General features: G+C 36.0%; 1 protein-coding gene and 1 non-coding gene across 3 annotated transcripts; one reads left to right on the top strand and one right to left on the bottom strand.

The window, feature by feature from the left end:
- Positions 1-4,481: 4,481 nt before the first annotated feature.
- LOC145110829 (mitochondrial phosphate carrier protein 3, mitochondrial-like) lies at positions 4,482-7,240 on the bottom strand. Of its 2 annotated transcripts, XR_013710075.1 has the most exons (7): positions 6,808-7,240; positions 6,059-6,420; positions 5,931-5,974; positions 5,525-5,739; positions 5,317-5,441; positions 5,108-5,222; positions 4,482-4,928 (listed from the first exon to the last, which is right to left on the bottom strand). XR_013710075.1 is itself a non-coding variant. In XM_079047140.1 (6 exons), exons 1-6 carry the CDS (start codon positions 7,108-7,110, stop codon positions 5,189-5,191), a joined length of 1,083 nt encoding a protein of 360 aa, XP_078903266.1. In that variant the 5' UTR covers positions 7,111-7,240; the 3' UTR covers positions 4,970-5,188. The 2 variants fall into 2 exon arrangements, 1 of the variants encoding a protein (XP_078903266.1); XM_079047140.1 differs by lacking the exon at positions 4,482-4,928 and having other exon boundaries at positions 4,970-5,222.
- Positions 7,241-7,948: 708 nt separating this feature from the next.
- On the top strand, positions 7,949-8,022 carry TRNAV-AAC (transfer RNA valine (anticodon AAC)). The gene has a single exon. It is a non-coding gene; the product is annotated as a tRNA-Val (tRNA).
- The last annotated feature ends 5,470 nt before the right edge of the window (positions 8,023-13,492 follow it).

Here is a 13,492-nt window from a genome sequence, read left to right as displayed (position 1 = left end):
CTATGATAGTTTGAAGTTTTGGCAAGATAGGTCCCTTATTTGAGAAAGGTGGCAACTGAATATGTGGGGCATACGTATGTGTACGCTTAGTGTACTCATGCGCTTGAATTTGAAGCGGAGCCACCTAGTACGCTGGGCGTACTAGAGGGTACGCTGGGCGTACTAGGCACAGGGTGAAACCCTAATGAGGGGGTGTCCCTATTTAAAGAATATGATGGCCTCATTTCTGGCCACCATTTCCAGCCTTCAACCCTCTCAAAACTCTAATACTCATTCCTCTAGCTTGAGTGTCCATTTGTGAGCTTTTAAGTGTTCTTGTGGTACCCTTGGAGTGAAGAATGAGCATGGAAGAGAATGGAGTCGGAGTCCAGGCTTTGGATTTGAGCTTTTTTGTGGTTGGAACATCATTTGAAGGTATAAAGCTCAAAGCTTTCTCATCCTTTTTGATTTGAGCATATTATGGTCCATTTTAGGGTTTTTTGTCCCAAAGCTTGAAGCTTTATGAGTTGTTGAACTCCAGAGCCTAATATATGTCCTTTTAAGTGTTTCTAGTGGAGAGGATTCATAAAAATGAGGTCTTGGACGTTAAAGCCACCCCATGCATGAGATATGAGAATTTTTGGGAGTAAAGAGTGAGTGTATTTGGGTTTGGGACTTTATCAGCCATGCAAAGGCTTAAAGTCATGAACTTTATGGAGTATGAGCCTTTAAGGAGTCCAGATCTGAGAGTATAGCTATGGTCTTAACGGGTTAAGACCAAGAGAGTGGAAAAAGAAAGTCTGGACGTACGCAGAGCGTAAATCCAGTACGCCCTGCGTACTGATCAAGTGTCCCTAATGGCCCGATCTGGATTCATGCGTACGCTGAGCGTACCAAGGGAGGTACGCCCCACGTAACCTTGTTGTGGGCTTTTTGGGCTAAAACCCACATTGGGCCTTAAGTGTTGGGCCTATTGTGTTGGAGATTTTGATCAGAGGAATATTGTGTATGTCTTGGGCCTTTGTGTTGGACTTGCCATTTGGACTTAAGTTTAAGAGTTGGGCCTTGGGAGAGCCCATTTAGTATTAGGCCTTGGTGGGCCCAATTGTGGGTCGGGTAGTGAGCTATCTTTAGACCTAATGAGTGAGGTTTGGTCTTAGATCTTAATTGGGTAATTATGGGTTTTGGTTTAGTGTTAGAGGCCGGAGTGCAACAACAACATCTATAGGAGCTGTTCATCATCCGAGGTGAGTCTTCTCACTATACTTACCTAGAGTGGTAATCTTTTTATGACCGGAGGGTCTTATGTGTTTATATTGAGTATTGTGATATCCTGCATTATGTCTTTGTGATATATGCTATATTATTTTGTGCATTCTAAGATCGGACCGGATGGTCCAACCCGAGCTGTGAGACCGGAGGGTCCTCACTGAGATACAGGACCGGAGGGTCCAACCCGAGCTGTGAGACCGGAGGGTCCTCACTGAGACACATGACCGGAGGGTCCACACCGAGCCATGAGACCGGAGGGTCCTCACCGAGATGCATGACCGGAGGGTCCATGCCGAGCTATAGCCATGAGAGGCTTATTATTTGTGTATGTGGTATTTTGGGGAACTCACTAAGCTTTGTGCTTACCGTGTTATGTGATATGTGTTTCAGGTACTTCTCAGGATCGTGGGAAGGCGCCGGCTGGATTGTACACACGAGATGGAGTTATGTTTGAGGATCCTGGATTTTTATAATGGATATGTGTCTTTATTAATTTGATACTTTGGGATTTTTGTGAAATGTGTTAATGAGAATTATGTGATTTCAAAATGAAAATTTTGTTTGAAAATTTACGGTGTGACAAGGAGATGCCCTGACCCTTACTCATGATGATTGCGATGTAGACATCTACTAGAGTATAGATAGCGACCACAGACTAATCTAAACAATCCAATGGAAAACTGGCATGTTTGCAACCTGTAGGCGATGAATTTACAAGTTTAGGCGATGCACGAACCGTGTATTCATGCGATGTACTCTACCGACGAATTACGAGTTTAGGTGATGTAACAACTGTGTATTCATGCGATTTACTCTACCAACGAATTACGAGTTCAGGCGATGTAAGAACCATGTATTCATGTGATGTACTCTACCAACGAATTACGAGTTCATACGATGTAAGAACCATGTATTCAATGCGATGATTATGCGATGAACATTAGGAAAAGTTCTTAGCGATGGAAATATAAACTACGATGATAGGTGATGAGTATTAGGAGAAGCCCTTAATGATGAAAATATATAATGCAATGATTGGTGATGATTATATAAGAAATGGCGATGTAGGCGATGATCCTTAGGGGAGGATCTTAGAATAAATATAGAAGAAAATGGGGATGAGTAATCGGGTTAATTGTTTGATAATGAAACATATTAACTATATTATTGTGTGTTGAAAATCCTATCTACTCACCAGGTTTTCCAACCTAACCCTCTCAACTTCTTTTGTATCACAGGTAGAGGTACAAAGGTACACAAAAGATGAGAGATTCAAGGAGATGTAGACTGTTAGTCTAAGATACTATAAGACATGTTTATGCTTATGTTTTGTATCAGTGATAACATCCCACGCTTTTATAAATTAATGAAAAATATTTCTTCAGAAATACTTTTTATGGGACAAATTCTGCATTTATAAATAAACTCTGCTTTAAATAAGTATAAATAAAAAGTTTTAAAATGGCCGAGAAAATAAATATGTCACATGACAACAGAACAAAAATAGGTTGTGAGTCTAGATACCCAACGTTCTTGACAAAACAGTGATAGGATGTGAGTCAACTGTTAAGGGAGGAACAATGATAGGTTATGAGTCATTTGTTTGTATGCATTGTATGTGTATCATTGTATGTGTATTATTGTATGTGGTATCTTGGGAGATTCATTAAGATTTATGTTTACAGTTGTGGATTAAATATTTTTTAGATAGTTTCGTTGATCGGGGGAAGAGCCCAGCTTGACTCGCATCGTTGATTATCTATGTTTTAGACTTTCTTTGTTTTTATGATAATCTCGATAAAATTTTATATTATGGTTTTTTTATAATGAAACAAATTAATACTTTGGCTTTTAAGAAAAATGGGTTTGGTTGTTTTACTCTTATTTTAAAAAGAAATTTTTGGTTTGAAGTTTGAGACATTACAAGTTGATATCAGAGCCTTGATTTGAGAAATTTAAATGAATATTCGTGTGATTCCAAATTCAAACCGGGTCTGAAAGATTTATTAAACCTTTTTTAAAAATGATTTTTTATTTTTTTTTAATGAGGAAATATGTGATGCGTACAGTCAACAGGAGGTCACAAAGAAAAATAATTCTCAAAATATCCATACTTGCTGTTAGGGAACCATGTGTTTTTAGATTTTAGATTTGCTACTGATAATATCTGAATAATAGTTTTCGGGTAAAACGAAGGTCTCTTGGATCTCGAATAATTTCTTTTTGTACTAAACTAAATTGGTGTTCAGTTGATTTTTGTTTAAAAATGATTTTTTGGTAAGAAAAAATGTCATTCAATATAAATGTGGTAAGTTTGTTGTTTGGGGAGAAAGGCACCTCAAGTTAGATACCCCTTAGGTTTGCGTTCATGTTTGCATGAAAATTATAAATTCATTAGGTCTAGGCTTACACAGTTAGAGTTTTAAATGTGCACAACCCAGAGAATCTTATAACACACGGTATTAGAACAGGTAAAGAAAATGTTTGGATATGAATACAGTGTAGGAGTTTTAGAAAGACGTAACAGTCTTTGGATTTATTGTTAAAGACAATAATAGAAATGTCTTCGATTATCTTGTTTTTGAAAAATTATGGTGTTACATATTTCCAATCATTACATCTTTTATTAGTTTCATGTCGCATCTCCATCTCAATACTTCCTTTCATTATCCATGGTCAAGTCATGAGTGTGAACCTAGTGTGAGTTGATATAGTGGACCTAGTGTCAAAGCGATTTTGAAGGAAATTGACATATCCTCATCCAACCACCTAGGTTTAAATGAACCTCCCTTAACATCGTTTTTGGTTTCCATGACCATTTCATTTACGTTTTTATACCCGTATTTCTTGTGGTTGAGTTGTAATATATTTTTTTATCCAAAATTTTGTGTAGGAAATTTGTAAATCAAATTTTGTTGTGCCACTGGAGCTTGGCCCAAAGAATGTTTAAGAGCTTGATGAACTTGAAAATATCTATGAAAACTATGTTCGATAGAGAAACATTAACTAGAAGGCTTCAGTAACATAAAAATTCTATAAAAATTGTTGAATAAAGAAATTTAAACTTGGATGCGAGTATGACGCAAATATATTAAACATGTGATTCATGTTGCAGTGTACTATCAATTATGTAGTTGTCATCTTGTCTAATCTTGTATAGTTGTCATCTTGTATTCACATGCATGGTTGTATATAATGATAATGATACATTCTAATTTTCTTTAACGACATGAGATAAATATGTGCTTCCAAATTTGAAAACATAATTTGGTTTTCCAAAATCCCTTTGTTTTGTCAATCACAAGATTTTTGTTTTGTCAATCACAAGATTAGGTAATGCACACGATTAGGGTGATCGTGGTACATCTACAGACGGAGTAGAGAAGTTTATTGATTTTGTAATAATGTGTACAATCACATCAAGATTCCGTATTTGATTTCAACCCTAAAACTATCAAGCATTCGATTTCAACTCTAGAAATACATATGGGCCGGGCTTGGTTGTCCAATCATACTCCATAAATATCCAATCTTTGGATCAAGAAGCTCAAAAAGGAATCCAGTCCAGTTATTATAAGCTCAAACTTCGTTCTTTTTGTAAAACTCTGAACCCCATAACATTTATTCTCATAGAGTTAACACAAGTTCAACTTCTTTGCAGCCTTCGCCTCGCCTTTCTAAAATCAATGATATTATTATGAAATAGCAGATTACAAGCTAAAGAATGTCCCTTTACAAAAGGTGCACAATTACTTAAGTTACTACACATAAATGGTGCTTATTTTGTTGCCTATAATTGTAAGCATATACTCACTAAGAATCGAAAGTAGCGTGTATATATATATAACATTTCTACCTATTTATTTATTGAATTCCAATCGTTCTCTTTGTCCTTTGAGATACAAAATCGCTTAATTCTGTCATGCCACGTGGCGGGTTAGTTTGCAGGAGGAGCAGCACCAGTAGTCGGCCTGAAAAGAAGCCAAAAGTCAGATAAGATGGGAGTTTTAATCTTCCTTTTTAAAATATGGTTTAGATTGTGTTGTTTTTTAAGAAGAAACTCACAGCCCAACGAAAACTTTGAAGGCGTCATAGATACCCCATTGTGTACCCGTAAGAGTTCCAATCATAAGAATACGAAGTGGTAGTCCACGAGTAAATAGGCCCCACATGCCTAGCTTCTTAACAGCCTGCATGCTTATATCACAGCTTAATGCAAACAGATCATGAAGAGTTAAATAATAAAACATTAAAGTTGAAATGATATACTGACATCTCCAACAGTAGCACCCTGGGAATTGTTGAGGAAAGAGACCAAATTGTCAGCTGGGTGAGAAACCACAGCACAGAGTATACCAGCAGCATAACCACCAGCAAAGCTTACTCCAAGCTGAAAACTCTTGCTACATTGCTCTTTTGGTGTAGGAATCGCATACTTGTATGCCATCTCCACAATTGTCTCAAAAGATCCAAACTTCATCATTGTGTCTGAAAATCAATATGTTTCATGGATCATTATGCTAATGCTTACAAAACATGTCATTCAATATTCATTGATTAAGGCTATGTTTGAATAAAAAAAATAATGCTTGGTAAAAAAGTAAAAACTAGCTGGAAAATATAAAATGACATAAAAGAGCATTTAAAAAAATGGGTATTATAATTAATTATGAACTCACATGGAATTTGGCGGCCTAAAAGAGGAGTTAGCCCCTTGTATAGTCTGTACACATAAAAATATATGACAAGTCAGAAAATCAATCCTTTCAGATTTTAAAGTTGGTTTTGTAGAGTGGTTAATTCATACCCTGCAACACCTTCAGCCTTGATGATCTTTGGAAGACCATCAGATAGGCCCTTGGCAAATCCAGGCTGTGTTTGAACACGAACTTTAACAGCTTCAAAAGGGCAAAGGGCAACACAGGCAATAACTTCAGCTGATGCAGAACCAGCAAGGTAAATCAATGTTTTATACTTGGTTGCATACTCAGGGCCAGCAATGTCAGAGTAGGTTTTCTTAAAGTATTCATAAAACCCAAACTTGCAAGCACCCTGTGCACTGTAACCAACTAGTGTTGGTGCCCAGCCCTTATAAAATCCTTTGATTCCTTGCTCCTTCAATAATACCCCGAATCCTGATGAAATGTTCTTGTACTTTGCAGGGTCAATCTGTAAATACACATTGAATTGTCAAGCTATAGACAAAATGACAATACTGATTACATATGCTAAACCCCATTCACGAAATGTTTGAAATTATTAGTCTCGTGTGAGTTTAACTCGTTTCACAGACATTAGGAAATACAGAAGACTATCTAGCTCTATGTTTTCTGAAGCCACAACTAAATTGAAGTCAAATCTAGACATCTACACACTTTCACAAGTTAATCGCAAGGTTTCCAAACCTAATACCATCATATGAATGAAGAAACAAAAATAAAATTCAAAGATCAATAAGTTCCACTACTAAATCATGATCAAATCACTACAGGTCTTATTATATCGAGCCTTAAAAGTACACATACATCCAATCAAAAGAGCCGGGTGGAGAATGACCTGCATATTACATTTGACGACATCTAGCGGAGTGATGCCGGTGTGAGTGCTCCCGCAACTCAAACTACCACCAACAGCACAGGCTGCATAAGCCGCCGGCGAGAACATCTTAATTTTACCTGGCTCGCTAGGAGCCTGTACCACAAAACCTCTACTCGCAACATCCGGTGATTCAGAAAGCGAGGGCAACAAAGTATCATAAGAACTCTGTTGATTTGCCGCCAATTTCTCGAAGTCGAATCGATTTTTCAACGAATTGGAGTATAGATAGCTCGGAATCAAAGATTGTCTTGAACTATCCATTGATTCCGTCAATTGGGCGTAACTTTTTGCAATGTCGAGCTAAGGATTGAATGATCAATGATGATGAATACAACTTGTAATTTTTTGAAGGCGACTTGTTGCGCGGGATTTGAGGAGAAATGGTATATATATATATATAGGTCTTTCTAAATAAAATATTCTAAAGGGTATAACTGAAAATATCAGCAATAGAAAACATATAAGTAGAAGGAAAACACGTTTTTGCAACCTTCCTTTAGACTGGGAACTTGGAATTTTATGCCTTCAAGATTGCCACAAAGACCATTATTACAAATAAATGAATAATTTGAAATGGTCAAATTCTTTTTGGGGGATTTCACTAAAATGGCCAGAATGTTCAAAACAAACGGAAGGATGTCTAGAAGGAGAAGGAGGTAGATGGAAAACAGAGGAGACGTCGTTTGTATTTCAAAATGAGGGGTGGGGTTTGGGTGGGTGTTTTTTTTAACTAAAAAAATATTAAAACGGTATAAGAACTGTTTCATTTAAGCAAAATAAAAACAGTTAACCACAAAGGATTACAAATATTTGGTAATGGGTTTTAATAAAAAATTAAACTTTATTTTTAAAAACCCTCAAAATAAAATTAGTTAGAAATACAAAAGAATATTAATATTGACTGATGGTAGAGCCTTCGAACTTTTCAAGCAAGCGTCAAAAATGACGTTCAAGGTAGACACGTCACACATGACACATGCATCGAACCAAAACTGAATTTCTAAGAAACATAGAACCAATAAAATCCCGTCCCTACTTGATTACTTTTTGCTTTTTTGAAACCTTTTAATTCATATAGTTTAGTTGTAACTTCAAAAAAGGTTTCGTGGTGTAGCTGGTTATCACGTCAGTCTAACACACTGAAGGTCTCCGGTTCGAACCCGGGCGAAGCCATTTTTAGCAAAAAACAAATACCACCTTTTTTTGCAAATTGTAGATTTTGATGTATTATATAGTTCAGCAAAAACTGTGGGACGGGCCTGATCGTAAATTGGACTTGGGAATGGACCATACAATTTTTATTATTATTTTTTATTTATTTATTTTTTTTTTTATAAAAGGAGAAGTTTAGCCATATTTTTTAGAGAAAATTACAAAATTAGCCAAATACATTAATTACCTTACAAATTTAGCCAAAAAAAATAGAAATTGCAAAAATAACCTCTAAATTCGCAGATGGAAATGCCCCATCTGCGATTTTGGCTTTCCATCTGCAAATGTACAAGTACTTAAAGCACAGTTGTGCTTTAGGTACTTGTACATTCGTAGATGGAAAAGTACATCTGCGATTTGAACTGTTCATCTGCGATTTTCATTCTGAAAATCTATAAAACGATTTTTTTTCCTCATTTTTCACTCTTCAATATAGAAAAACTCTCTCTCTCGGGGATTCCTTTTGACGATTTCTTGAAAAAAATGAACTATTACTTCAACAACCCCGAAAATATGGTTAGATTTTAACTCTTTTTATGTTTTAATTAACATTTATTTAGTATATGTCTATTATTTTATTATTTATTGTATTAGTTAGTGTAAAAAAAAGAAATTATATTGTTTGTGATAGGGTAATTTTGTTGTATTTGATAGTTTTAATATTTGTTATTAGTAAACTTGAACTTTAAATGTTATTTTGTTAGTGGTTGTATGAATGTACAAGTAGAGACTGCGTAGAGTGTGCATCGGGTAGTTGTACATTTAGTAAAATGGTTAGAATATGCTTATTTTTTGAAGTTATTAATTAAATAAATTGTTAGAATAATGTTTACAGTATGTTTGGTTAGTGGTTTAAGTTGATAAATTGATATAGCATGGTTAGAATATGTTATTTTATATAATTTGAAAGTTAAAAATTGTTTGTATATTTGTCGTATAAGTTGAAAAATTGTTAATTTAGTTGTCGTTTTAGTTGAACATTTGTTTGTTTATATGGTTAGAAAATGTTATTTGATATAATTAGAAAGATAAAAATCGTTTGTATATTTGTCGTATAACTTGAAAAATTGTTTATATAGTTGCCGTTTAAGTTGAAAAATTGTTATAGTATGTTATTGTTTTTTAGCGTAAATATATAAATTATTTATTAAATATTTGTATTTGCATTGTTATTATTGTTTATGTTATTATTACATTTAATAATCATATATTTTAAAATGAAATAGTTGTTTAGTTTTCTAATATGTTATTGTGTTTTTTGCAGCATAATTATAATAATTTCGATGTGAAAGCTATTGTAAACTTAAAAGGATCGGGGTGTAACATATGAGAAATATTTGAAGTGTTAGATGGTGTGAGACGTGATATATTTAGAGATACATTATTTGCTCACTTGTTGGACGTCCCTCGTTTACAAGGGGACGGATTGCTGTTCCACAAAATATTCCTTCATCAGATACGGTCGGACGCTGTTTTATCTCTAGATGAAATAAAACGGTTATATTTTAGAGTAGGCGATACGAAAATGGTATATGGGCCGGAAGAGTTTTGTTTGATAACCGGGTTGAAATTTGCGGAGTATCCAAAAAACATCGGGAAAAAATTGTCAGAAAAAATAGTTAGTAGTAAAAAAAGATGTTTATTGCGTGAGCGGCTATTTCCGAACCATACAAATAGTTCGGTGAATATCGGCGACCTGAAAAGTTTTATTTTAAATCAACCATTCTTAGAAGTTGACGATGCCGATGCAGTTAGAGTATGTTTGATTTACATTTTATGTGAATGTTTTTTGGGAAAAGAAATAAATGATCGCGTGCCACAAGGTTGGTTTTTTTTTGCTGAGAATTTGGATGTTTGGAACAGGTATTTTTTTTTTACTTTGAAAGTTTTATATTATTAATGTTAATTATATATATATATATATATATATATATATATATATATATATATATATATATATATATATATATATATATAAATCCAAAGGATCTTAGTAACAGTAAATTTTTTGATTTTAGGTTTTTGCCACAAATGTTTGGTTCATTTGACATTTTTTGTCCCTAAAATCAAAACTTTTACATTTTTATGTTTTGATTAAGTTTTTATGACTTTAGGTTTTTGCCACAAATCTTTAGTGACTTTGGCACTTTTAGTCCTTACAGTAAAAAGTTTTACATTTTGGTGTTTTTGCCACAAAGCTTTAATGAATTTGACATTTTTCGTCATTGTAGTCAAAACTTTTACATTTTGATTAAAAAACACAAAAAAACCTCTTTTAGAATTTTGCCACTATATTTACCCAACTTTGGCAACTTTAAAAAGCGGCGGAGCCGCCTGTCCTTTTCTAGTTTATATTATAACTAATTTTTTTTTGTTTTGTTAGTTTCGCTTGGGGTAGCTATTTATGGGATTTTACGTATGATGACCTTGAGGATACATGGAACAAGATAAATAAATATTTATCACTTCCTGAGCGTCGTCAAACTTTAAAATACACGTCTCAAGATTTACGGCTCCAATTAGGGTATAAAAATTTACTTATATTTAAATGGTTTGATTGTTATGTTAGTTATTTTAATTTTAACTTTTATTACTATAATTGTAAAAATTGTAGATATGGATATATGAGATGCTTCCGGCTGTTCGTACCTGTGAATTTGTATTGAGAAAAAATAGAGACATGCCTCGGATGAAACGATGGAGCGGGACAAAAAAATTGAAATGGGTTGATGTGAACAAGATTTTTTCAAAGATACAGGTTTATAATTTTTTTTTAATTATTAATAAAATTCATTATTATACTTTTATATGCATTTTTAATATGTTCAATTTTTTAGGAGGGACAACCACCAAGAAATAAAATGTCACCGAGTGATGATGAGATGACATCTTTTTATTATATGTCATTTCAAGAGTATGTATATGGTGAACGGAAATCAGTTCCATCCCCAGTACGGGACCATTTTAGGAGACAAGACGAATCTTCGTCTAGTATGTCGTCTAGTGGTCGCTCTCATGGTAGAGGTGGGCGCAGTGGAAAACCCAGCCTAAAGGAGGTGTTGAAACAACTACATGCACTGGAGCAACATGTGTTTACGAACCGAGAACCTACAGAGGTATTTGTTGAAGAAGTGAATAATGAAGATCTATGGAATAACATCAGTTTTGAGGAGCCTGCAGTATTCCAAACAAAATTTGATGAACGGGTTAGTTACACGCTACATTATTTGTTTGCTTGTCGATGATTACGTTGCAAAATTGTTGAAGAACATGTGTGTACATCAACTGTAACATCCCGAAATTCAGGTACATCTCTTATACCCTTCTTCTGTTCCAAGTTGGCAAGTTTGGCCCTTAAAGGAAATATTAGGCAAATGAGTACGCTGGGCGTACTGAAGAGTACGTTGCGCGTACTCATGCGCTTAAGTTGGACGCGGACTCGCCTAGGTACGCTGGGCGTACCCAAGGTTACGTCGGGCGTAACCGGCCCATATGCAAACCCTAAATTGTGGCTTGTGCACTATAAAAGGAATGTTAAGGCCTTATTCTCAGCCACCATTTCAGAGAGTGAAACCCTAATAGAGAGATACCCTTCGTTCCTAGCTTGTGTGTGTGTGTTCTAAGCTTCAAAGTGCCATTTCAAGGTGGTGAAGGAGAAGGGGAGGCCATTGTAGGAGCTAGAAGTTGGTGGACAAGAGTAGATCCGAGTTCTTCAGAGGTTGGAGCTTCCTTCTGAGGTAAAAAGCTCAAAGCTTTCCTTGTCATTTGTGATTTGTGCTTCTTGGACCAATTTTTAAGGTTTTTGGTCCCAAGGTGGAGACTTTATGAGCAAATGGTCTCCATAAGCCTAGATCTGCCACATTTCAGAGTAAAATGAGTTGTAGGTTCATAAAAATCCAATCTTGGACGTGAATATTGAGCCATGCATGAGATCTAGACTTTATGAGGAAGAAGGAAAGGTGTTAAAGTGATTAGGGACCTTTACAGCCATGCAAAGGCTTAAAGGTCTCGACTTTATGGATTAAGTGGTCTTAGAGAAGTCAGATTTGGAGTTTGAGTTTATGTCTTAACCGTTTAAGACCAAAATCCCTGAATGCATGAAACTGAGACTTACGCTGGGCGTAAATCTCAATACGCGCAGCGTAAGGGTCTGAGACCCCGATTCTGGATCACCGGAGTACGCCCCGCGTACAAGAGTTGGTACGCGCCGCGTACTACCCCTGTTGACTTTCGTTGACTTTTAGGGTTTTGGTCAACATTTGGACTTTTGGGTCAGGGAGGGGTAAAATGGTCTTTTACCCTTCTGTGGGATTGTAGGAAAGGATGTAATCTAGTCCTTGAGAGCCATTATTTATTCGAGAATACCGTTTATGTGTTTAGGCGGGGACTAGATCAGTGTTTCCGTGTGCGAGATTATCCGAGTTACCCGAGGTGAGTCTTCTCACTATACTGTACCTGGAAAGGTACCTATGTGTGACCGGAAGGTCTTGTATGCTATGATGTGTATGTACTGTATGTTGTTATGTGATATGTATGTGATATGATGTGGGCCGGAAGGTCAAGAGGATATGGACCGGAAGGTCAGAGTGATATGGACCGGAAGGTCATTACAGGTAGGGTCGGAAGGTCTAACAGAGTTATGGGACGGAAGTCCCCTGAGACACAGAGACCGGAAGTTCTTATAGCCTCGAGTGGCGTACGTGCGTATGTGGTATTTTGGGGAACTCACTAAGCATTTATGCTTACCATGTTGTGTGTTATGTGTTTCAGGTACCAGTGAGGATCGCGGGAAGGCGCCGACATGACCGTACACACAGATGGAGTTTTATTTTCATTGAGATCTTGGGAGTTGTTATTTGAGATGACATTGAATACATTATAGTTTGATATTGTTTATGATTAAAAGTATGATTTAAAAATGAAAAATTGTTTTGGAAATTTACGTTGTTACAAGTTGGTATCAGAGCCTTGGTTTGAGAGATTCGGATGCACCTTCGGGCGTATCTGAACTCAAACTGAGGGTTTGAGGAAGTTTTTCACAAAATAAACAATTTTTCTAAGGAAGTAAAATAATTTGAGAAAAGCAGAAGGAAGCAGTGTGTACGATCAGCCAGCGCCCGAACGGTGATTTCCCAAAATACCCTTACATTATGTGTTATGAGATATGTATGATATGTTATGCATGCTAGAGTAGGCTAGGTACTCATATTAGGACAAGAGTGGCCTGATTTGTGATGCCTTAGCCTAGCAAGGTTTCTGCTGCTATGAGATGCTTGAGAGTGAGTAGGTAGCAGTGAGGAGATTATGAGAGGTCTACCGAAGGGTAGCCTATGCTAGCGAGATGTAGAGTACTTGTGATCTGGGATCCAAGGAGGAGGACTTGGGGTGAATGCTGATGCGGTGTGGACGGTAGTATAGGGCCCTTACTACT

The sequence above is a fragment of the Lactuca virosa genome, chromosome 5, assembly GCF_052849685.1.
Source record: "Lactuca virosa cultivar CGN04683 chromosome 5, Lactuca_virosa_CGN04683_v6, whole genome shotgun sequence".
NCBI lineage: Eukaryota > Viridiplantae > Streptophyta > Magnoliopsida > Asterales > Asteraceae > Lactuca > Lactuca virosa.
The sequence above is the reverse complement of the archived record's forward strand: the minus strand, read 5'-3'. Positions and strand labels throughout refer to the sequence as shown.